Source organism: Nyctereutes procyonoides, unplaced genomic scaffold (assembly GCF_905146905.1).
Source record: "Nyctereutes procyonoides isolate TBG_1078 unplaced genomic scaffold, NYPRO_anot_genome, whole genome shotgun sequence".
Lineage (NCBI taxonomy): Eukaryota > Metazoa > Chordata > Mammalia > Carnivora > Canidae > Nyctereutes > Nyctereutes procyonoides.
The window spans coordinates 11,416,044-11,442,231 of NW_026575130.1; the positions used below are offsets into that span (position 1 = coordinate 11,416,044).

At 36.2% G+C, this 26,188-nt stretch overlaps 2 protein-coding genes across 4 annotated transcripts in view; one reads left to right on the plus strand and one right to left on the minus strand.

The window, feature by feature from the left end:
* AIMP1 (aminoacyl tRNA synthetase complex interacting multifunctional protein 1) overlaps positions 1–4,888 on the minus strand; it is a 40,470-nt gene extending 35,582 nt beyond the window's left edge. The window contains exon 1 of one of the 2 annotated variants that reach the window (XM_055342567.1): positions 4,818–4,888. In XM_055342567.1, the coding sequence (XP_055198542.1) occupies positions 4,818–4,819 (2 nt within the window). In that variant the 5' untranslated portion in view covers positions 4,820–4,888. Of the gene's footprint in view, positions 1–4,702 lie in introns of both variants that reach the window. The other variant, XM_055342568.1, reaches the window with a different exon arrangement.
* A 311-nt stretch (positions 4,889–5,199) lies between these two features.
* Positions 5,200–26,188, plus strand: part of TBCK (TBC1 domain containing kinase) — a 224,360-nt gene continuing 203,371 nt past the window's right edge. The window contains exons 1-3 of one of the 2 annotated variants that reach the window (XM_055342419.1): positions 5,200–5,472; positions 12,221–12,441; positions 23,710–23,782. In XM_055342419.1, coding sequence (XP_055198394.1) covers positions 12,249–12,441; positions 23,710–23,782 — 266 coding nt within the window. In that variant the 5' untranslated portion in view covers positions 5,200–5,472; positions 12,221–12,248. The remainder of the gene's footprint in view (positions 5,473–12,220; positions 12,442–23,709; positions 23,783–26,188) is intronic. The other variant, XM_055342418.1, reaches the window with a different exon arrangement.

Below are 26,188 nucleotides of genomic sequence, written 5' to 3' on the forward strand. Positions count from 1 at the left end.
GGCAATTTACACGTATAATGCAATCCCTATCAAAATACCATGGACTTTCTTCAGAGACTTAGAACAAATTATTTTAAGATCTGTGTGGAATCAGAAAAGACCCCAAACAGCCAGGGGAATTTTAAAAAAGAAAACCATATCTGGGGGCATCACAATGCCAGATTTCAGGTTGTACTACAAAGCTGTGTTCATCAAGACAGTGTGGTACTGGCACAAAAACAGACATATAGATCAATGGAACAGAACAGAGAACCCAGAAGTGGACCCTGAACTTTATGCTCAACTAATATACGATAAAGGAGGAAAGACGATCCACTGGAAGAAAGACACTCTCTTCAATAAATGGTGCTGGGAAAATTGGACATCCACATGCAGAAGAATGAAACTGGACCACTCTCTTGCACCATACACAAAGATAAACTCAAAATAGATGAAAGATCTAAATGTGAGACAAGACTCCATCAAAATCCCAGAGGAGAACTCAGGCAACACCCTTTTTGAACTTGGCCACAGTAACCAGAGAAGGACAAACAGTGTATGTTCTCATTCATTTGGGGAATACGAATAATAGTGAAAGGGAATATAAGGGAAGGGAGAAGAAATATGTGAGAAATATCAGAAAGGGAGACAGAACATAAAGACTTCTAACTCTGGGAAATGAACTAGGGGTGGTGGAGGGGGAGGAGGGCGGGGGGTGGGGGTGAATGGGTGACGGGCACTGAGGGTACACTTGACGGGATGAGCACTGGGTGTTATTCCGTATGTTGGCACATTGAACACCAATAAAAAATAAATTTATAAAATTAAAATAAATAAATAAATAAATAAATAAATAAATAAATAAAGAACTAGTATCCTCTAAAACAGTTGGGAAAACTGATTTCATCTGTACTAAATTTCATTTAATGATTAGGGCATTAGAACAGGTTTAATATTTAATCATGCACAGTAATTATAAATGTAAAACACATAGAAGAAAAAAGAAATAATACTTAACTGTACTCACAGTAATTGCAAATGTAAAACACATAGAGAAAAAAAGAGTACACAAGTTATGTTGTGTTTGGATAGTAAGAGTTTTTGGAGAGTTTAAATATAGACTTTTTTCCTCCTTTACTAAATTAAAAAAAATGACGACCTAATTTTTATGACAAATTTGAAAGGTGTTACCTAAATTATTCTGCCTCTTAACATTAATTTTGGTTACAAAAAAAAAGCCATTTTAAGATGCCACTAACCATAAAAGCTGAGGCTGATTTTATGAAATACATGAACTTAGACATCTTAATCATTAAAAGGTATACAAGACTGAGATTTCTGTCATTACCAAATGACTTTCCTTTACCTCAGCAATTTCCTCAGTAGTCTTTTCTCACTGTTTCTAAATTGCCAGTAATTCCTTTTATTTTTTTCAATTAAATTAATTAACATATAGTATATTATTAGTTTCAGAGGTAGAGTTCAGGGATTCATCAGTACTATATCCAGTAATTCCTTTTAAATAACAAGTTCCCTGTCTCACGTTTTCAACATTAGGGATTAAATATAAACAAATGAGCTTGGGCAGCCCAGGTGGCTCAGCGGTTTAGGGGCGCCTTCAGCTCAGGGCCTGATCCTGGAGACCCGGGATCCAGTCCCACGTCGGGCTCCTTGCATGGAGCCTGCTTCTCCCTCTAACCCCCCACCCCCGCCCCCTGTGTCTCTCATTAATAAATAAATGAAATCTTTAAAAAAAAATGAGCTATTGCTTTGAAATGGAAGTTTTAAGTTCAAGTTTTCAATTTTATTTTATAATATAGGAATTCTACTACAATTTGGGAGTGTCTAACTTCTCAAAACACCTGATTTCACTGTTTCATAACTTCAGTTAGGTAGAAGTTTATACTCTTCCTAGATGCTATAAGTATTAAATTTTATCAAATCTAAATGCCGCCAATTGTAAAATTGCTCCAATTCGATGCTGTCATTTTATGTACCATTAAGAAAAAAGCACACATCCTGTAATATTTGAACAATCTCTTAAATCTAGCTCGATTTTTATATCACTTTTTATTTCCCTGTATTTCTTCATACACAGCAGCTTTTCATCTTAATGGTAAGTCATCATAAAAAGGACACTTAAAATGGAGATTAAAGTCAACTACTATATACCAATACTATACATAATTAAACTGATGACAATATTAACAATTATGACCAAGTATGCATAGGTATGGTCACTGACAAGTATGTCAGGAGTCCCACTTCATAGTGATTTTAAGACACCAACAATTGTAAAATGCACCACTATTTCAGTAAATATGAGAAAAGCATGTGTGTCAGGATTAATAAACCATAGTAACTTTAATCAGTTTTTTCCTACTACCATCAATACTTCATCTAAACTTCCAATCTTCGCTCCTCTGTTTGCTTTGTAATCTAACTGCCAAATCACCCCATATGAAGAATATGTTTATTACCATGCTACATAATGTGGTACGATTTAGAACTAGGTTAAAACTATTACAATTTAAAACATGTCAAAAGTCAGAATTTTTAAAAAAGGTAAATAAAATTAAATATTCTAAGAACGATGCATCCCAGAGATAACTCATTTAACAGTGGTAACTGGCAGTAACTCCAGGGGTGTTTTTGCAACTTTTGCCAAAATATAGAAAATCAACCTAAAACTGTTCTTTTTGTGAATGTTTCTTTTTTTTATTTCTTTTTATTTTTATTTGGTGTGTGTTCAAGGAATGGATTCAAAATTTAGCTCTGCTACTTATTGGCTGTATTACTTTTTTTATTTAAAAATTTTTGAGGTATAATTGACACAACATCAGGTTAGTTTTAGATGCACAGACAACATGACTAGATATTTATATATACTGCAAAATGATCTCATTAGCCCAGTTAAGATCCTTCACCATAAATAGTTAAAAAGATTTTTTGGGGGCCACCTGAGTCAAACATCTGCCTTCAGCCCAGGTCATGTTCTTGGGATCCTGGGATTCAGCCCCACATTAGGCTCCCTGCTCAGCAGGGTTGGCTTCCTCTTCTGCCTCTCCCCTCTCCCCACTTGTGCTTGTGGGCCCTTACACTCTCTTTGTTCAAAATAAATAAAATCTTTAAAAAAATTATTTTTCCTCTTGTGATGAAAACCTTGAAGATCCACTCTCCCAGCTTTCAAACATTTAAATACAGTATTTTTTTTAACTATAGTCACTGGGCTGTTCATTATATCCCTGACTTACTCATTTTATAACTGGAAATTTGTTTTTATTCTTGATTTTGTTTTCTTTACTCAACACAATGCCTCCTTCTTCTTTACTAATAAAAACACAGGGGGTCCGAGAGGGCTTTAAGGATGGGTACGAGGGTATTGCCCTAAGACAGTCCATATATTTCTGGTACTATGGCCATTAACAGAGAAAACCTTTCTGTTCAGTGAAACACGCATAACATTTTTAAAAACTGTATGTCTAGATCTCTCAGATTTTCTTCGATAGGGTTTAACCATCCCTTTCCATCCACAGAAACACTCAGTACTTTTCCCCGTTTCTTATCCAAGAACACAGCTAGTAACGACAGCCACTATTTTAATGGGCCAGGCACGTTACAAATGAACTCATTTGAGATTTCCAACCTTGTGGGATAACATTTTCCATTCCATAGGAAAATTCGGAGAGATTACATGACTCGTCTGAATCCAAACATTATAAACTCAAATATTAAATGGCAAGGCTACGATTTTCAACTTGCGTTAGCCACTCCGAAATTCACACTACATATTTTAAAGTGTTTCCCAAAACCTTAATTAAAACAGATTAACTCACCATCCACCAATATTCTTGCACACCTAAACTAAGAGCACGAAAAACTTGGCCAGCCATTTCTTACAGCCCTAACTGAAGCCACGATCGTGTCCCCTCTAGATTACTACAAAAGCCTCCAAAACTGGTCTTTCTTTCACCCTGTCCTTTTCAATCTATTCTCCACAGCTGCCAGTAAGATCCTTTTTAAAAGGAAGCCAGATTATATCCGACGGGCCACTGCTCAAAGCTCTCCAGTAACTCAGGTGCCCTCAATACCCTTCATGACTTCTTCATTCTATGATTTTTGTCTCCAATTTTAACCCTTTAACTCAGCTCCAATCCAATCTTCCTTGCTCTTCAGGGGAGTTTCCGCTTCATGGCCTTTGCAACGGCTGGTCCCTCTACCTGACTGACTGCAGTTCCCCAAGACATCTGTAGGGTTAGTTTTCTCAGTGATGTAAGCTCTTGCTCGAAAGTCGTCTTTCCAGTGAGACCTTCCCTGGCCACACCAAAATTTCAAACTGTATCTTCCTCTGCTTTATTGTTTTCTTTTTCTCTTCAGCGCCTGTTACAACCTGCAACATGGCATGCTTTCCAAAATTCTGTCTACTACGTGTCTTCGACAATAAAATGTGAACTGCAGGAAGCTAGGGGCTTCTGTTTCGCTCATTGCTCTTTACCCAATACCCGAAGCCTTGGTCGCTTAACTAATCGAAGGAGGAATTCCTGCCCCAACCTCACCCCAGTCCTTTCACACATGAAAGCAAACGTGTGTGTGTTGAATATATCTCTTCTCCAGTAGCATCCCTTCCCCAGCCCCCACGTCCCATTTCTCAAACGTGGTTCCTTCAAGGTCCCAAGCTGTGCCCTACCTCCACATGCCCAGACTGGTACTGGTATGAGCGTACCTTCCACTAGGATGTGCAGGCCAGGTCCTATGTCGCCTAGACGAGCAAGGGAAGGGAGGGGTACTCTTTCGATCTCAACCCGCCTACCCAGGACCCCGCCAGGGGCGTCACTCACATGAAACGCTGGACAGCACGACCCAGGAAGACCCACCCGGGCAGCCTCCGTCCCAAGCAGTTAGGAACGCCCTCCCGCCGGCGACAGCAGTGAGAAAGGACCCACCGAGGCGTCCCCACCGAACGCCTGAGCGCTCCGCGGATTTAACTCCAAATTCTCTCTCCCAGATCCTGTGTGCAGCCGCTTCAAGCTCTTCATCTTCTGTCTCCTTCGCCAGTAACCCCACCCGCACCCTGTACTTCTTCCTTGGTGGCCACATTTTTGTTACCAGTTTGGGCAAGGGGCAAAACGCAGGGCGTCGGGGTCTTTCGTCAATGTTGTGTCGTGGGGGTTGTGAGGTCAGCGGAAACGGCCGGGCCGAAGTGAGGGTGGGGGCGGGGAGAGCTGCGAGCTGTCAGTGGAGAGAGAGTGGGACTCGCGCTCCTGGCCGGATTCCGAGCTGGAAATTTCGGCGGCTCTAGCTCGCGGGCAAAGGGCAGTCGCCGCGCTCCCCGGAGCGGCCTCTTTTGTAGAAGCACCTGAAGTGCGGGGTCTGATGCACTAAGCAGTAGCGCGGCGGCGGCAAGAGCCACAGCGACAACCTGGGGCCCTGCGTAGAAAGAAGCTCCATCCCCTTGTGTCTTGTGTCCGCCTGCGTCCGCAGACTCGGAGGCAGGTATTTGGGTTTGTCAGCTCCGTGTGTCGTAGTGGGTGGGGCTGGCGGGAGGTGGAGGAACGGCAGGTGCGGCGAGGGGCCCCACTTGCCCACAGCAGGAGGAGCCAACCTGTGGAGCTGCTAGCTGCGGGGCTCAGAGCCCACCGCTCGCTAAGGTCCGCCTTCCCCTGCGCACGTTTACCCCGCAGTCCCCGCTGGCTGACTGTAGGCCGAGTAACCCTTGCATCCCTGTCTCAAAGGAAGATTTAAAGAAGAGGTTAGGGAATGTGGAGTCCCCTCTCCGATGCTCACCGTCGATACAAAGTCCTCGGTTTGGTTTCTGGTTTCAAAGGCTTAGTCAGTGGTTGGGAGGGAACGTTCCCTGCGGGGTGGGAGAATGTGACAATTGGAATGGTCAGTGGTTGCTTTTCAAGGCCCCTTGGTTCTTTGTATTTGGGGCACAAAGACAACTTTTTTTTTTTTGACGGAAGGTGTATGCAATAAACGAACCAGTATTACTTGCCCGCTGGAGAAATATGTGAACTATTTTATTTATGATGAAGTTGGCGGCTTTTGTACCATTCCGTCCCCATTCTTATTTCGGACTCCCAAGTCCAAGTCCGCCCTTTGAGGGCGGAGGTGGCCTCATTCACTCTCCTTGGCCGGGCAGCTGAAAAAAACACCTGACGTGAACGAGGTTCAGGATATTTGTTGAATGAATGAATGTTCAATCCCTCTGCTCACGTTGTTGTTTTTACCCAATCTCTCACCTCAGCTCTGTTTTTTTTTTCTTTTCTTACTAGTTTTCTTCTACCCACCAAATGTGAGCAAGTCCATGTGTATATTTCCTATATACGTGAGCCTTTTTATGTGCACCCACCTAGAAGGCAGTTGAAGTGGGACATGGATGAAATGTTTTATGCTCACTAGTGTCTTACCTTTTTGAATAATTTGCAATTTCTGTATTTGGTTATTTGCTTTTCAGTTGTTGGATAGAGGCAGTCTAATTGAAAACCAAATAGTATAATCTAGAAGGATTGTGTGATAAAATGAAACAATTTAGTGTCTCCCTTCCTACCCTTAGACCTTTTCAGAAATGACCACTTTTAACCTTTTCTAACTTTAGATCTATATGTTGAGTAATAAGTTAAATTGCCCATTTTTTAAAATTGGCTTCTTAAGGTAACCCATACAATCCTCAGCCTCTCTTCTCCAAAGTTTTGAATGGTTATTATAATTTTTAGTTTTCATATTGATTAATGTTATAATTTTAAGTAATGTATAAAAATTATTTTTTCATGTCAATTTTCAAAAATATATTTTGGCTCCTTATTTGGTAAAATGAGGAAAGTAATGACTCTACCTTCTTTTCTGCCACTGCAAAAACTACATCCACCACTTTTACATTCCCTTATCTGAACCTTTCCTTAGACATTGTCAATTGAGTAACATTTACATTATATTTCTTGACTATGATTTGTTTTTTGCTTTATTATGTGCTAGAAACCAATACAATGTTACAATACTATGGCTTTGTAAGTATTTCTAATTCCAGAGCCAAAAAGTATGCCATGATACATTTCCTTACCAATGTATTAATTTCGTGACTTCTATGCCACGCTAAGGAGAAGACTTGTAATATTAACATCAAATTGATTTCTTCTTTCTTCCTCTGTGATGACAAAAAAATTATGCCATAGTTAAGTGTAATTTATTTTTTGGATCACATACTTCCTATATAGTTTTTAACCTTCCTCACTTTTACAAAGGACTTTCTGTTTTCTTTTGGGAGACAGGTACATGTGCTTTTTTTTTTTTTTTACCAAGTGCTCCCATCAGGCTTTCTTCACCATGTCCTCTCACTTTTTGTATGAGAAGCTTCTATTCCATTTCTCTGCTTGAAGATGTACCTCTTGAAGCCCACCTTCTGTTTAATTTGATCATATTATATTTTGGTAGGTTACATTGTTTCTTAACCACACATCTTCTGTTATTTTTTTCCTCTCTTTTGATAGAATACATCCTAAGGATACTTATTCATTCATAAAAGATATGTGGATGGTAATTTTATTTTTTAATGTTCGTATGGCTGTAAATTGTTTTTTGCTATTATGATTGATAGTTTGGCAGGGTATAGAAACAGAATTATGTCTCTTTAAGTCTTTCAAGGCTTCCTTGTCTTCTTTCACTATTGCTCATGAAAGGATGAGAATGACAGTCTTAATCTTAATTTGTTGGTACCTGAACTGTTTGTTCAGTACCACTCTCTGGAGTGATTAAAAAATTTTAGTTTTGTATGATGGTTTGAAAAGTTATGATGACGTGTCTTGTGACTTTATTCTTCTTGCAATGAATTCATTCAAAGGAGCTAAGACAAATGTCTCAGTATGGTTATTTTTATTTATCCTCCTTAATATTATAAGCCTTTTTAATTTGAAGTACATATTTTCCTTTAACTGTGGGGAATTTTCTCCTATTCTGTCTTTCATAATTTATTCTCCTTGGTCTTTCCTCAACAGAGGATGAAAGTTTCTCTTTGAAACTCCTGTAAAGTGGTTTTGGAATTCTTGGTTTGATTCACTATGTCTATTATCTTTTCTCTTACGTTTTCATCTATTTGCTTTTTGTTCCATATTCTGAGAAGTTGTCTCAACTTTCTTTTCCAACGCTTCTATATACCATGGTAATAATTTAATTTCCAACCACTCATTTTTTGTTTTTCCTTTCTCGTAGTCTCTTAATTTTATTTCATTTTTTTATTTTTTATGAGATAAAATGTATATATATTGAAATGCACTGATTTTAATTAGTAGTTTGATGAATTTTGATACATGTAAACATCCATGTGACAACCACCACCCCAATGAAGATGTGGAACATTTTCACTACACTCCAAAAGAAAGAAACTAGGTTTCTTTACCCAATCCCATCTTCCTTGCCCAGTGCACTATGTATCATTTTTGTCACTCTAGTTTTGAAGTGTAATTCTGAAACTACATTTAAAGGGAGTTGTAGAATGTGAACCGATCTGGGGCTACTTTCATCAACATAATGTATTTGAGATACATATATTTTGGCATGTTTGCTTCTTTTTTGTTGTTGTTGAGTAGAATTCCATTAGATGAATAAGCCACAACTTATTTATACATTCACTTGTGTGACATTTTCATTGCTTCCAATTTGGGGATGTTGTGAATAGAACTGCTATGAATATTCTCATACCAGTAGTTTTATAGACAGCTATTTTCATTTTTCTTTGATAAGTATTTAGTAGGAGTGGGATTTCCGAGTCATAAACTGAGGGTATTTTTAACCTTGGAATAGTTTTACGAAAAGTTTGCTAAAGTTCTTGTGTCATTTTTACATTCCCACCAGCAGCAATATACAGCCTCCATTTCCACATTATCCTCAGCACTTGGTATTTCCAGTCATTCTATTTTAGGCATTCTGGTAGGTGTAAAATTGCATGGTTTCTTGGTTTTAATTTTGCATTCTCCTGATGATTATGATTAAGACTATGCCTTTTGTCTATTTGTGTGTTCTCTTTTGGAAAATATTTGTTTAAGATTTTGCCTATTTTTGTATTGACTTATTTTCTTTTCATTATTGAGTTGTAAGCATTGTTGATATATTCTAGGTACAAGTCTACTATCATATATACACATATATACACGTACATGTATTTGATAAAGACAGCATATATTTATATAATGTAATATATATGTATTTATAAGTATAAATAACATTTTCCTTATCGTTGGCTTGGATTTTCATTTTCTCAAGGGTGCCTTTTGTTGTGCAGATATTTTTAATGTCAATGAAGTTTACTTTATCAAGTTTGTCTTTTATAGTTAGCACGTTTTTTTTTTTTTAATACTGCCTAAAAAGTCTTTGCCTACCGTAAGGTTGCAAAGATATTCTTTTACGTTATATTTAGATCTATAATCCATTGCAGATTTCCATGGATATAATAGTAGGAATAGAGTTAATTTTTTGTCCATATGTATATCTTGTTGTTCCAGGACCATTTGCTAAAAAGACTGTCCTTTCTCTACTGATTTTCTTGGCCTTTGTGGAAAAACAGTTCATTGTATTTTTTAAATTTTTCATCTCAGAATTTTAAAGAATATATGAAACATGATATATAGCACACACATATATAGATATGGAATATAGAAATTATGGAGCATATTAATAACATGATCACCTATTAACCCACTGATTAAGAACTAATGTATTACTCAAGATTTTTGAAGCTTCTTATGGATTCTCCCCTAATCTCACTCCTGCTTTTCATACAGTGGTAACTCTATTCTCAAGTTTTACTACTACTACTACTACTATTATTATTATTATTATTATTATTATTATTATTATTATTCCTGTACTTTTAAAATATATTACATCATATTAATGTATTCCTGAATTATTTATTATTTAGCTTTTCTTATTTTTGAATATTATGAATATTGACATACATTTTATATGCTGTTTTTTCCTATTCAACATTATATTTCTGGATTCATCTATGCTGCTAAATGTTGCTGCAATTTACTTATTTTCTTTCATGTATACTCTTCTATCAGATGAATGTACCACAATTTATGTAACCATTCACTTGCCTTTGGACATTTAAATTTCCAGCTTGTGAATAATAGAAACAATACCATGCTGACCTTTCTCATATGTGTCCCTTTCTATATGTGTGTAGGAGTTTCTGAAGAGGGAATAGCAAAATAGTGTCAAACTGTTTTCCAAAGTGACTATATTAATTTACATTCTATTTCTTCATATCCCCCTAACATTATATATTACCAAATATCTTAATTTTTACTTAATTTTACTATCTGGCAAGTATAAATTCCCATGTAGTTTCTTGAATATTAATGAGGCTGTTCATCTGTATCAGCAATTCCTTTTTTACTCTTTTGTGAAATATGGTTTGCCATTCTTCCTGATGTAATGTCGTCTCACATCTTTCTAAATGTGTTTCAGCCAGTTTTGGGTTTTTGTTTTAAAGATTTTATTTATTTATTCATGAGAGACACACAGAGAGGCAGGTTCCCTGCAGGAGCCTGATGTGGGACTCGATCCTGGATCCCGGGATCACGTCCTGAGCCGAAGGCAGACACTCGACCGGTGAGCCACCCAGGCGTCCCCAGTTTTGTTTTTTGTTGTTTTCTTTTCCATATGTTATTTCAGTTGCCTCCAGGGCAACATTTTTTTAAAATTTATTTTTTGCCCATTATATATTACCTTTTTTTCCTTTGAGGATAAATAGCTACCCAGGATTGGGAGGGCCGGTGGCAGAGTTAAGTCTTTTATTCTTCAGCCCTTTAAATTATCTTTCTAATTTCAAATCCTCTTCTGACTTATGTTCCCCATTATTTCTGCTTCTCTGATCTGAAGTCTCTGAATTCAAAGAGGCCCAATAGACCTCTTGACTATAATACAGGTTGTAGCTTCTTTTTTTTTTTTTCTTTTTGCTTCTTTTGACAATACTCCCCTGAATGAAAAATGCTATATTGGAGTTTTTTTGAAGTCTTTCATTAGCTCATGGCCCTATTCAGTTCTCTTCTTTATTTTAAAATGTATCATTTTAATGTTTTTAATGAGATTTCTCCAGACATGAAAAGTGGTCCATTACTTCAACTTAGAATTCCAGCATTTTTTATTTTGAAAGCTCAGAATGGAAGCATGCAGTACTTGACCAATGGAATGTCTTTTTAGTGAGACACCTGGGTGAGAGAAAGATTTTTTTTTGTCCTTTTTTTGTTGTTGTGATTGCCTTAATGCAATTCATATTGATTTGGAACAAGTTCCTTAATCTCCAGGTTACTTTGTCTGGGTATTATTTGCTTTGCAGGCCATGTCAATAGGACCATTCCGGATAAATATACATGAAACATCTATAAGCTGGAGGCAATAACATCTCTGAAGGTTGTTGAAAGAATTGAGACAGGTCCCTTGTAGGGGTGCCTGGGTGGCTCAGTCAGTTAAGTGTCTGTCTTCAACTCAAGTCATGATCTCCAGGATCCTGGGATTGAGCCCTGTGTTAGGCTCTCTGCTCACCGGGAACCTGCTTCTCCCTCTGCTTTTCTCTCCCCCCCCCCAACCCATTTATGCTTGCTCTCTCTCTCTCTCTCTCTCTCAAATAAAATGTTTAAATAAATAAATAAAACAGGTCACATATAAAATATCTAGCACAGAAGCAAATATTGATTGTTAAGTAACATTGTAGAGGCCTCTGTTACCTAGTTTAATTTTTACTACTATTAAAATAGTGGTGCTGATAAAGTTAATGGTTGGTATCTATATTTCCTCTTTCTTGACTTTACTCACTCTGTGAGAAGGAAAAGTTATTGACACTTTCCTGACTTTACTCACTCTATGAGAAGGAAAATTTCTTTATGGTCTATTCTCTACGCAAGCTTTAGGTAAACAGAAGATCCTTATTGATATGAATATTGCAGTAACAGACTTCCTCTGAACTCTTAAAACTGTCAGGTGTCATTGAAGAAGAAATGTCCCATTTTTCCTTTTTATGCCATTGAAAATCTTTGATGATGATTCAGAGTTATAATATAAATTTATGATTAGGTGATTTTTCCTCTTTGATATTATCTTGGAACTTTTTAACTTTGATATTTTTTATGGTGAAGTGTTCTGATTGGCATTTTTCTCCAAGTTATATATTAATCATATTTAAGGTTAGAAAACACTGGCTTAATTTTTGGTTGAAGTGTCATAAAATTCTCTCCTTTTCCAGATCAGCTTGGAAGACGTAGGACTCTGAAATGTTTCCCCTAAAGGATGCTGAAATGGGTGCCTTTACCTTCTTTGCCTCGGCTCTGCCACATGACGTTTGTGGAAGTAATGGACTTCCTCTTACACCAAATTCCATCAAAATTTTAGGGCGATTTCAAATCCTTAAGACCATCACCCATCCCAGACTTTGCCAGTATGTGGATATTTCTAGAGGAAAGCATGGTAAGTTTTTCTTTTTTGTTTTTGTATTTATTCTGTTACCTTGATTACGTTACAGATATGCACTGAATACACGCAGTAATCAGTATGTGTGTGCATGTATGCCTTCACCTTCAGTCCAGCCAAACTGAGTCTTTTGAGCTTTCCTGATTGTCTTGGCCCCTCACATGTGCCTGGGTTTATAGTCTGCTGTTTTTTTTTTTTTTCTTGGATTATACTGTGCTCCATTCCCTACAATCTGATTTTAGTCCCTTTCCTAGATTCTTTTATAAGTTTTATCATATTTTATTATTCATTTCTATTTAATTTGTTTCTTTTGAGAATTCTTAGTTCTTGAAGAAAAGGACAAAATGGGGTACCTGGGTGGCTGTCAGATAAGCATCCGACTCTTGATTCAGCTTCTGGTCATGATCTTAGGGTTCTGGGACCACATTTGGTTTCACGGTCAGTAGTGAGTCTAGTTGAGATTCTCTCTCTCCCTCTCCACGTCCCCAGGCCTCATGTGTGTTCTCTCTCTCTCCCTCTCTAAAATAAAAAAATAAATAAAATCTTATGATAAAAAAAGAACTAATGACTTTTACCTCTGGCCTCAGAGTCAGTACTGGACTGAGCACACAGGAGGCATTCAGTAAATGTTTGTTGGGTGAATAAAGTATTGAATGACTATATTTGAGGGATTCATGTTTTTCAGATCTGAGAATCAGGATTTTTAATTTTCTCTTTCAGGGAAATCACCTCTCCCTAAGTGTATTTCTTTCCTTCTATAAAAAGGAAATGACAGTTCTAATTGTCAGAAACTTTGGAAGTATCTATTTAACTGTATTTTATTATTGAAAGTAATAACCTGGGCTGTTTTCATTTTTTTTTTTTTAACCTGGGCTGTCTTCAAATGAAAAAGGAGTCACTAATTTTTTTTTTTTTTGAGGTGCATTAGTCTTTTCATACAAAATTACATTTAGGAAATCAAAGTAGAAAAGTTGAATCCTATTGGTTAAAAAGTCAGTGTTTCACCAGGAAGATGTTTACTACCTTTTTAGTAGTATAGTCAGGCTCTTCCATATTCCATATCCATTTGGACTGCTATAACAAAATGTCATAAACCAAATAAACAGCAAACATTTATTTCTCCCAGTTCTAGAGGGTGGGAAGTCCAAGATCAAGGCACCACAAGAGTCCATGTCTAGTGAGTCCCACGTCCTCATTGACAGCCATCTTTTCATGGTTGATGGGAGGGAGTTCTCTCAGTCTTTTATAAAAGCACTGATCCCATTCATGAGGGCAGAGCCCTCAGGACCTAATTATCTCCCAAAGGTCCCACTCCCAAACACTGTTGCACTGGGGATTAGGTCTCAACATATTAATGGGGTGTCCGGGAAGACACAAATATACAATCTACATGACTCCTAAAGGTGTTTATGATGGCAATATTTTAATTATTTTAAAATTGTTTTTGGAAACTTAATTGCATGCTAAGCTTCCATTGCTGAAAATTATTTTAAGTGCATCTTAGTGAAATGTATTTAATTTTTCAACAAAATACTTTGAGAAAGTTAACTATATACTTGCTGATGTAGACATTTTTTCCTATAAAAATGGCATTTTTGTGTGTTTGAACTTAATATTACAAAAAATGCAAACAACGTTTTCTTTGTTTTGCTGATAAATAGGCTAAATCATACTTTCAAGTAGTCTGGCTTTCAAAAAATATTTGCTCTGAAAACATTTACATGTTACAGACTTTGAGTAGAAAATGTTGTATAACAAATATTATTAAGTTAAAATTTATGGAGTATTTATTGTGTTTTAGGCCATTTTCTAAGTGCTGTACATGTTTTAATGAACTTAATCCATAACATTACCATGAGAAAGGGACTATTATTCTCTTTACATATAAGGAAACAGATACAGAGCAATTAGGTAACTAATCTAAGGTCACACAACTAGTAAGTAAAGAGGTGGAATGCTAATACATTTTATTATATTTCTGAAGATTTTTAAGGCTAAGATAAGTGTATGTTAATGCAAATATTGACACTTCAAGCAATCAGAGCTATTTGATGCCTTAAATACTTTAGAGCTCTATCACATACCTAGTGTCTTGAATACTTATGTATGTCAGGAGGCCTGCTAAGAGACATGAGAAAGAAGGTGATAAAAAGAGTTAATTGTTTTGCAGATAATAAACATTTGTGATTTTTCATATTTATATGTATGTACACATATGCTTTCATGCACACACAGACATATTAAAGTATACATTATTCTATAGGAAACTCCTTTACTATGCAAGTTTGCCTTTGATCTATTCAACAAAAGCCTAACCTTTCTAGAGAGAATGTAGGTGGGCCATATTAAGGCCATAAGGTTCTCTCTCCACAGGGAATAAACTTGGAGGGCAGAGCTGATGAAAAACTAGAATTGAAGTAAAGATTTAAGTTATAAAGATATTGATAAGTTGAAGCTTTGTTTAGGAACCGGTCTTTCTTGTCTACTCTGATATTTCTTATATTATGTTTTGTCATACACCTAAGTAACATCAGTCCACTGGTGTTAAAATGCTTTAACAGTTTCTTGCCTAATACTATGGCCCTCCTTGTGCTAGATGCCAGATATATGAAGATGAGGAAGATAGGATCCCAGTTGCCCAGCTCTAGAAGTAGTAGAGGGAAAAATAAAAACATGTTTATCATATAGTAATAGTTGTTATAGCAGATGATGTACAATGTGCTGTGCCATGGGAGTACAAAGGAAAGAATGTTGAGTTCTACATTAAAGAATATAAATATTCATCTAACTCCCATATAGAAAGTTTTAGTGGGATAGGGAACTTTAGAACACAGAGGGATAGCTTTTCTGTCTGTGAAGTTTTATTTACTTTCATTTAATGGTACCAGTGGCCTAAATGGAATAGCAGGTTTTTAAGAGATATGCTGGCCCTTTATTGTTGACATATTCCTAAGAAAATCTTAATATCATTTTTAATTAATCATTCTTATTCTTTTTAAAGGAATTTACATTTCTTAACTTTTTATAAACTTTTTTCTAAAAAAGTTGACATATATACAGTATTATATATACATACACATTACATTTTATGTATACAGTATGTATGTGAAAAATATACATAATCAGCATGGGGAAAAAAGAAACAAAGAATTGGATATTAAGTTACCATATTAGTAGTTTCTTTCACATGGACCATATATTTTTTTTGTAGAATTCTCATATAGGTCAAGGCAAAGAAGGAAATCTGCTTCAAATTACATTCATAATAGTCAACATGTTGGGCAGCCCCGGTGGCACAGCGGTTTAGCCGCCTGCAGCCCAGGGTGTGATCCAGGAGACCCTGGATCAAGTCCCACATCAGTCTCTCTGTATGATGCCTGCTTCTCCCTCTGCCCATGTCTCTGCCTCTCTCTCTCTCTCTCTCTCTCTCTGTCTCTATGAATAAATAAATAAAGTCTTTAAAAAAAATAGTCAACATGTTAAATTGATTTTTAAATTTTTACTTAAATCTGGAAAAATGATCAGCTGTGAGCTTTATAATGTTCATACAATATATTGTATGTTCAGGTATTATATGGAGACATTAGTATATAAATTTCTGTGGTATGGGGATGGGATCTGAGATATCCTGCATTTGCTGTTATGGACAGTGTTTTCAACACATCGGCTAAATTTGCTTTATTCTTTTTTGTATTGATCTCTTACTGGAAATCTCTGTAGCTTCTTGTCCCAATTTTTCTGTGGATGAATGTCTAGGTACACTAAGTTTAAAATACACCCAAGAGCCACAGGGTCCTTTGAATGGTGAGCAGGAGATCTATGAACCTCGAAATTAGATGCAATTTTGTTTATGTCTGTACATGTATGCACAAGCATTTTTTGGAAAATGAGTCCATAGTTTTAATCAGATTCTCAAGAAGGATTCATAATGTAAAGAAAGGGGAGATTTTTTTTCTTTATTTAAAGAATCTGGAGAAGTTCTAATGTAGACAATAAACCCTCCAAAGTTGATTTGACCTGTATCTACAGGTATGCCATATCACATGTTTACCAATCCAGAGACCCACATTCAGAGACACTGTATAGAGCTTTGCACAAAACCTTCTGACTAATGCAATGAGGAGGAGCTGAAATCTTTTTCTCTAATTCATTTGGAGAGGAGAGGTACTTTTTCTAATTTGCCTATGTATAGCTATGAAGATGAGTGGTAACTGTACCTACAGGAGACTAGAGATAGCTCTAGCCATTTGCCAAAAGTCTAGAAGGGAACTTTTGGCAAGTTTGTTGTTTTTTAAAAAAATGTTTTTTCTTGGCTAAAGCTTTTATTTGATGAATGGCTTCAATGACATTAACTAAATATTTTTAAATTATAGGAAAAATTTGGGGCTTTTTATATCACCAAACAATTGGTAGATATTGTCAATCCCTGAATGCCTCAGACATCTCTTCCCACCACTACCAATCTAATTCAAATTCTAAATAATTTACAATTATTACATTGACTCAGTTTCAAAACCACTCAGAGCAAAGCTTGGCAATATCGTAGATCCTTGTTATCATTTGTAGTTGACCATAATTAGTGTTGCTGTTTTCCATCTGCAGTTTTGAAGTATGCCTATCTCCCCAAACTCTTGCCAGTTAGTTCTTAGGATTTCTTCATTCTTGTATCCTAAAGTGCCTTTTATTTCTTTCTACTAAGTCTGGAAGACTATTCAGACCTTCACATCATGTGACTGTAGTCTTGGCTTCTATCCAGTTCTTCCTAGACTTCCTCTTCTTGGGATAATTGAGTCAGTCGTCCTAGATGTTTCTTGAGTTCCTTGTTTTCCACCCTCTACCTAAATGAGCCCCGTTAAACAGTGAACTTGGGAGAACCTTATGACATAATCCCTTTGGGGAACAATATTACTAACTTTCACAGGAACATTCTTTCTAGTTATCAGTGTCAGAAACTGATCTCCGTAGAAACCATTAGACTCTATTAGTGTTGAAGCTAGCTCAACAATATGGGTTGTCCCCTTAGGCCTATCCACCATATTGCTAGTTACATTCCTTCCCCTGCTTGCCCTGCTCCTAGGTCTCAGCAGCCCTCTTTTCTAGGGTAACATAGGTCATGGATATGTATAGTAGTTGTATATTTTAAGTTTGGCTGCTTAGAATGAAAATATCAGTGATTGTCAAAAGGTTAGGGAATTTGATTATCTTGTTTATATTGGCAGTGTCCATTGTCCTGAAAACTTGTATGCATAAGGAGTAAATCACTGATACGTTTATATAAAGGTCTGTTTGTTCCAAAGCATTCCTGTGATTTCAGTTACATTTAGTTGAAAATGCTCTATTCAGCAATATCCTTGAACAATACATATTTCTCAATGATGTAACACCACATGACTTTGGTTTGGACTCCACTTAATTGTCTCATCAAAGAATTTTTATTTTGGTTCTCTTTCCCCCTTTTATTTTGTTTTTGCTGCATAGTTATCTCATATCTTGCATTGTCAATTCCCCCACCTTTCCATTTTCACTTGGGGTTATGTGTGACATGTGGTCTGTTTTAGTAACATTATGTTTTCTCATGTTAGATTAGCTCATAAGTCAAGCTTTCACTTTTTCTGTAGATTATTCACAACTGATTCAAGATAATGTTAGTTTCTTCCTAACTCAGGATGAAGTATTGAAACTCAAGAATAGGGGACATTTTATTAGAATTCAGAACCTGATTTATTAAAAGAAAAGTTGAACAAAATATCTTTAAAAGAAAAAAAACAATAAAGCATGAAAATATGTAAGTTAACAATTTTTTTAAATTTTTTTTTATTTATTCATGATAGTCACATAGAATGAGAGAGAGAGAGGCAGAGACACAGGCAGAGGGAGAAGCAGGCTCCATGCACCGGGAGCCCGATGTGGGATTCGATCCCGGGTCTCCAGGATCGCGCCCTGGGCCAAAGGCAGGCACTAAACCGCTGCGCCACCCAGGGATCCCCATAAGTTAACAAATTTATTCTTTTTTTCTTTTGACCTTGAAATCTCAGCAGTGTTTAGAAACAGAATGAGGATTATAAGTGGTGGGATCCTGGGTGGCGCAGCGATTTGGCGCCTGCCTTTGACCCAGGGCGCGATCATGGAGACCCAGGATCGAATCCCACGTCGGGCTCCTGGTGCATGGAACCTGCTTCTCCCTCTGCCTGTGTCTCTGCCTCTCTCTCTCTCTCTCTCTGTGTGACTATCATAAATAAATAAAAATTTAAAAAAAAGGATTATAAGTGGTAATGCATCCCATTTTATTTGATATTATTTACCCAGAAATCTTTTGGCGATTGGTAGTGAAATAAAAAACAAAGTTATTTTAATTAATAGATGTGAAATTCAGGTGGAGAATAATAGAATTGTTAAGGACCTATAAGATAATTTATTTTATATCTTTAGCTGCAATTTTCAACCTAAGTGTGTCTATCAATTCAGAGTTCCATCATAGAAAAAGAACCAGTAGGATATTCATATTAAGATATTAGTTACTAAGAATTGGCTTCTGTGGCTGATGGGGCGAGGCAGGCTATCAAGAAGGACAAGGCAGGCTATCACTCTTGGACAAGCTACAGTCCATGAGCAGAATTTCTTCTTCAGAGAAGCCTCAATTCTGCTCTTAAGGCCTTTACAACTGATTGAATCAGAATCACCCAGATTGTCTAGGATAATCTTCCTTACTTGAAGTAATTATAGATCCTGATCATTTATAACAATATACTTTTACAGTAGCACCTAGATTAGTGTTTGAATAACTGAAAACTCCAGCCTAGTCATATTGACTTGTAAAACTAACCATCATGATGACCTAGTAACAATATTGTTACTTTAATTTAATAAATTTTAATTTAACTAAATCTAACCACAATTTATATTTGTCAGCTTTATTATCTAAATATTTTTTTAGGGATCCCTGGGTGGTGCAGCGGTTTGGCGACTGCCTTTGGCCCAGGGCGCAATCCTGGAGACCCAGGATCGAATCCCACGTCGGGCTCCCGGTGCATGGAGCTTGCTTCTCCCTCTGCCTGTGTCTCTGCCTCTCTCTCTCTCTCTGTGACTATCATAAATAAATAAATAAGAATAAATAATAAATAAATAAATAAATATTTTTTTATATTTTAAACCTGCTGAACCAGTCTGTTTTTATTGTGAATAATAAAAGAATGATGCAGTAACTGTATTCTAATAACCTTCATTTAACATACTCACCATTAATCTTTCTCTTAAATTAAAAAAAATTAATTTAAATCTTTCTTTTAGTCCCTCTCCTGATTCAACTCCTTTATTGTCTTTCTTGCTTAATATTGTACTCTCTTCAGTTTCTTAGCAGTGACTTAAGACATACAGTACAGGCTGTATTTACACCACAGTGATACTTGCGTTCATCAAATATTTGTAAGAAGAAAGATTTTTTCACAGTTCTTGCATCTTCTACTCTTTAAAGTTCATCTTAGTGTCACATTTGTTTTTTATATATAATGCCACTACGTTGCTGACTTATATTTGGCACACTATGATTCCCAGATATTTTTGTCATATTTTATTCTGTGAAACTATATTGTTTTTATAACAAACAGAAGTTATTTTCAAACAGTGGTCCAGAGTTTCAGGATGAAGACTCTCTAATGATTTCTTGAAAAAATGGTTCATATTAGAAACATTGTTTTGGTGTACATTCCATTACCTCTGGGAGAAACTTTGATATTCTGCCAAGGATTAGGTCTCTGCTGTATTAAAATAATGGTTCAAAGTTCCATAGAATCCTGAAGCTTTGGCAATCTCTGGTTGATGATATTTTGAAGGAGTTTCCAGAAGAAGCCTGACAATTTTTTTTTCTAAATTATTTTAAGCCTGACAAATTAGGCTAGTGCCAAACACTTTGGAAGTCTCTCATGGATATGGAGATTTATGACTATCCAACTTAGATTTATAAATTAATGGAACTTGCACATTTGAACAAATTGTCATGTTTTTTATAATTAAATCAACACTATTGAGGTATTATGCCTAGTTTACAATGCAGCTGTATAATTTCCTACATAGGATAGATCTCTATTTATTTATTTTTAAGATTTTATTTATTTATTCATCAGAGACACAGAGAGAAAGGCAGAGACACAGGCAGAGAGAGAAGCAGGCTCCATGAAGGAAGCCTGATGTGGGACTTGATCCCAGGACTCCAGGATCATGCCCTGAACCAAAGGCAGATGCTCAACCCCTGAGCAACCCAGGTGTCCCAACAGATCTCTATTTAGATAATGACTTAGATCATATAAGACTCTTACTGATTTCTAATAACTACATTGTGCTTTTGCTCAAGTTTATTTAACAAGGATTTTTAGATTAGATACTTGTACGTTTGAGGTGCCAGTTCTAGATACTGGTGATACATTTGAAATAAGACCAGCATGTTCCTGCCATCATGAAACATATTATGTAGTGGAGAAAAAAGACATTAAATAAAAACGTATACAAATCCTTGGAGTTGAAATAAGTGCTGCTGAAGAAAAATACAGTGTAGAATATATTATATTACAGGAGGAGCAAATTGATTTGGGGGCACCAGTAAAGCAGTTCCTTAAGGAAGTCATATTTAACTAAGAATGAATAATAATGATTGGAAATACTTAGATTGTGATTGTTACGTGCCAGACACTATTTTTTTAAAGATTTTATTTATTTATTCATGAGGGACACAGAGAGAGGCAGAGACATAGGCAGAGGGAGAAGCGGGTTCCCTGCAAGGAGCCTGATGTGGGACTCAATCCTGGGACCTGTGGATCACAGCCTGAGCCAAAAGGCAGGCACTCAACCACACAACCACCCAGGCGCCCCACCAGGTACTATTGTTGATCCTTATTATGTATTAACTTACTTCAGTCTAACAACTCTGTGAGATAGACACTATTGTTTCCCTCATTTTAAAGAGGAAGCTGTGGCATAGAAAGATAGCTGACTTCTCCAAGGTCACATAGCTAATGAATGGTAAACCTGGGATTTGAGCTTAAACAGAAGAGTCTACTCTTAACCACTGTATTTCATGATAGGAGTTGGCTCCTATCATGAGGAGAATGGGGAAGATCATTTCAGGCAATGGGAACACATGTGCTGGTACCTTCAGCAAGATGCAGGGGGGGAAGGCCAGCACGACCGGAAGTTGATAAACCAAAGTAACAAAAGATGAAGCTAGAGAGGGAGTTATGGTACTCAGATTTACTATTATTATTTTATCACGTAGACTTTAGTGTGAAAATATGGAGGGTAATAAGAATTAATGTGAAATCAATTAGGGCACATTGTACTCTCATCTAATATTTAGATGATACTGACTTGGACCCACTTTGTGGTGAGTGGAGCAAACTACAGATTCTGGAAGCATTTGGGAGATAGGAATAGTGGGACTTTTTTTTTTTTTTTAATTTGAGAAAGGTAGATTACTCCTAAGTTTCTAGCCAGAGCAGCTGGCAGGATGGTCTGAAATAGCACTCAAGAACAGGCTTGGAGAGCAAAGTGTAAGTTCAGTTTGAGTTATCTAGTTTGAGGCGACTTTTATATCAAAGCAAAAAATTATCTATAAAAGACTGGAATGCAGAAGAGAGTTCTGGACTTGGAATAAAATTTGCAGATTTTCAGCCTTGGGAATAAATGAGAAAACACAGTACAAAGACCCAGAATCAAAGGTGGAGGAACTAGAAGCATTTCAGTTTGGGTAGAAGAAGTGCCATTGTACAGAGGAGACAGAGGAGAAGCAGCCAGATAGGTGTTAGGAAAACTGACTAAATGTTGTAAGATGAAAGTGAAGGAATGCAGCAGTTTCCCATTTGGTTTTCTGATTGTATTTGCTTTTTCCTCCAAGAACTTCATAGTTGTACTCAATTGCTTCAAGTTCCAATTTGTGTGCTTTTTTTCTTTATTGAACTGATTTTCTTTTTTACTCTCTTCCTCCCCCCCATTAAATGTTCTTCCAAATTTAATTTCCTTTAAGTTCCTGTTTAGATCACTTGGAGTCTTTCACTTTCATTTAAAGCATTTTTAATCTTTCTGTTTCAGATAATTCTGTATAATGCTACCACTTCACAGCTTCAAGCTTCCAAAATTTGACCCATGCAATATACTGCCCTCATACCTTACATGATCACCTGTGTACCATTGTCCTTCATCTCTGCTCCCACATGCGAGACTATACCTTGAGTTAGTAGTTACTGATAGCTATCCCTTTTGCTGGATCCCTGCTCTGGAATTCTCCTTTTCCATCTTCTGCTCTCTGGCCTTTTCTACCTTTCCTACTTTTCATTTTCATCAAAACTCTTCGCAGTGATCACTATTCCCAACCACTTTGCATTCTTTCTTCTTTGTTTCATCCTAGTCTGCCATCTATATTTTGTGTAAACCTTCTTCCTTATCTAACTTAAAACCCATTTTGCATAGATATTCACAGAACTCCAATTTCTTTTAGACCCTTGATCTCTCCTGAAATAACCTTGTCAGAGTCCCAACCACTTGGAGGCCCAGTTGTACTTTCTCTCACTCCTCATACATGCATTCATTAAAAAAAAAAAAAAAAGTCAGACAATGTGTTAGTCATTAAGGATAACTGATGAGAAAAAAGAAATGTATGGTTTGATCTTCAGAACTATCCTATCTTATTCTTTAATCTGTTGGAAAATAAAAGTTACATCATGATATTGGTGGTGCCCACCAAAATTTTATATTATTACTTAATCTAAGCAGGTCCCATGATGTTACAAATAATCCCAAATCAATTTTCTGTTCTTTCTTCATAGTCATGATTCAGAACATTTCTACTCTTCTCAGGTTTCTGAACTCAGTTGTAAAACCTTGTGTTTGAACCAGACTGCCAAAACAATTTGTCCCTAGCTCCCAATTTCCCCTTCACTTCAAAATTTCTTTATATCTTCATCCAAGCTTTTCCTTTTCCTAATCTGTGTCAGAAGAAGGGTTACTCCTTTCTTCCGAAGGTAAAACTTTCCATCTGTTTTTCCTGATGCACATGGGAGAAACTCTAGACAAAAACACATGATGACATGAAATTCTTGTTTAATGTGTTGTTTTATTACACATTTATTGTGTTCTATAGATTTGACAATTATGTAGTTAATATAGAGTTTGAAAAACTCTTACAGTACTACTAATACTATATTTTCAATGAACTATATTATTTTGTTATTAAATGTTTTGTTAATCAGATATAAAGTGGATTTGCTTTGTTTTACTCAGAAAGACTGGTGGTGGTAGCTGAACACTGTGAACGGAGTCTAGAAGACTTGCTTCGAGAAAGGAAACCCGTGAGGTACTGTGTAATATCAGGACAATTAAATGAAAAGCAGAAATTGGCAAACAAAAAGATGTAACAAGAAACGGTAGAGTTTTCGTTTCTTCTATTACTTGTTTAATGATAAAATCCAGGTGCAAATTTTTATTTTGGGAAATTTAATGCACAGGCCCCAAAGAAATCCAAAATTGACATTGTCCAGCATTCAGTTTTTGTGAGGTAGGAGTTCTCCAAAGTACTTGATAAAAAGAATTCCTAAAGAGATGATATATATGAAAATTTGAAATATTTTTAGTACTGAGCATTTCTCTAGCTGAGATTAAGAGTATTTTTCTGGGAGTGGTATTTAATAAGTACTATGCTGGTATTCTTAGGAACACAATGAACTGTGTTAAGGAAAGGCCATGTTGAAGAGTAGAGAGAAATAATAATCATAGCTTGGGTGGAATCTAATGATATAGTTTAAATTCAATTACTTCAGTGACTCAGGAACTTTACTTTCTGTCTCAGGCATTCTTGGCAAGAAGAGTATGTGGTATATATGTTACAAATATACTACTAAATGAATTTCTTTACACATTTTGTGAAACTAACTAAAAATCATGAAAAATATCCCTTTAATGAATAACGAAAGTTTATGTTAAGTTCTAGAATGATCAAAATTTATGGTGATAAATATAAAAACAGTACTCAACTCTGGTTGGGGGAAGTGATAGTAAAAGAACTGATTCAAAATAGTCTTGAGGAAACTATCTGGAGCAATGGAAATTTTTTACATCATGATCAAGGTATTACTTTTGTTTGGTACATGTTCTTGCAAAACTTCTCAAAAAAATTTTTTTAAAACTTCTCAAAATTCACTGAAATATACACATCAGATGTGTGCAGTGCATTTCACCTATGTGAATTATGCCTCAATAAAAAAAAAACAACCTTTTTCCTTATTTATTTGGCTTGAGTTCTAAATCCCTCATATAGCAACAATATTATGTTGTTAATGAAGGTGCTTGATCCAATGGCATACCTATTTGTATTTCTTTCTTTCAATAAGAAGAAATAGTATGAATTAATTGTACTGCTTAACCATTACTTCACCACTAGGTTTAAAAACATTTATCATTTCATGCAATTTCTCTGGGTCAAGAATGAATGAATTCAGGAATGAATTAGCTAGGTGGTTTTAACTCAGGATCTCATGAGGTTGCACTCAAATGGTTCTGTAGTCATCTGAAAGCTTGACAGGCTGTGTGATCTAATAAGATAGCACACTCATTTGGTGCCAGTTTTTGACATTAATCTTTAATTCTTCCCCATCTGCGGGTCTTTCCACTGGTCTCTTGTGTATCCTTACAACATGGGATTGGCTTGTCTCAGAGTGAGCAATCTAAGAGAGAAAAGAAAACAAAGTGGAAGCTTCAGTGCATTTTGTGACTGTGGCAGAGGACTACATAAGAATGTGAATCTCAGAAGTCAGCATTTATTGGGGATCACCTTAGAGGCAGGCTATCACAGAAGTCTTAGAGATCGTACAAGTACTTTAAAAACAACAAACAAAAATGGGAGTGAAATACTAGCCAACAATGAACACTAATTGAAAAATAAAGTTCTTAAAATTATTTGGTATTGGTTTAGGCTAGTTGAGACAGAAGAAAGGAAGATGTTTGTACTATGAAGAGAAGGTAGAGAATTAAGGGAATATCCAGAAGTACTAAAGGTAGAATATGGTCTTCATAGACATGGCTTTACTGAGATCAGAATTGATCTACATTCTGAAAATTGATGTTACCCTTGGGCTTGTACTCCCAGCCATTCTAGAGGATCCTATAAGCTACAACTAGAGTAGTTCTCTGGTCATCAGGGTGATAGTAACCATAGAATGTTCCTTCTGATCTTGAAATTTCCCTCTCTGCCCATACTTGTCCTTCCTTTGCTTACTAAAAAAACTGAGACAGAAGAGAAAAAGCTGGAGACTCAGAAGACAAATTTCCATGTTCATAATTTTACCTCATTCTTTCCTTTTATTTTTTTTTTTACTTTTCCTTTTACTTTTTTTACTTTACTATATAAGAATACAATTGATACTGCTTTGCTGATAAGATTAAATCCATAAGCTTGTGGAAAGTTTTACTTTTCTGTGTTCATCATCCTCTATTTTGTTTTAGAGATAAATCCAATGACCCTGATAGTAGTTTAAATAATATGAAGGTATAAAGAAGCCACATTTCTTTAATGCCTTTCTATGTGTCTTCATGAGGACAAAATGTTACAGATGGAAGCATATTCATTGGGTAGATAGATAAATAGGAGTAGGATTGGATTAAATGCAGGTTTCTTTCATGCCATTTATATTTCTAATAGTCTTTTCCATAGAACATACAGTGGTTTTTATGGATCTTTGTAACTTCTTCAAGTAAGATATATTCA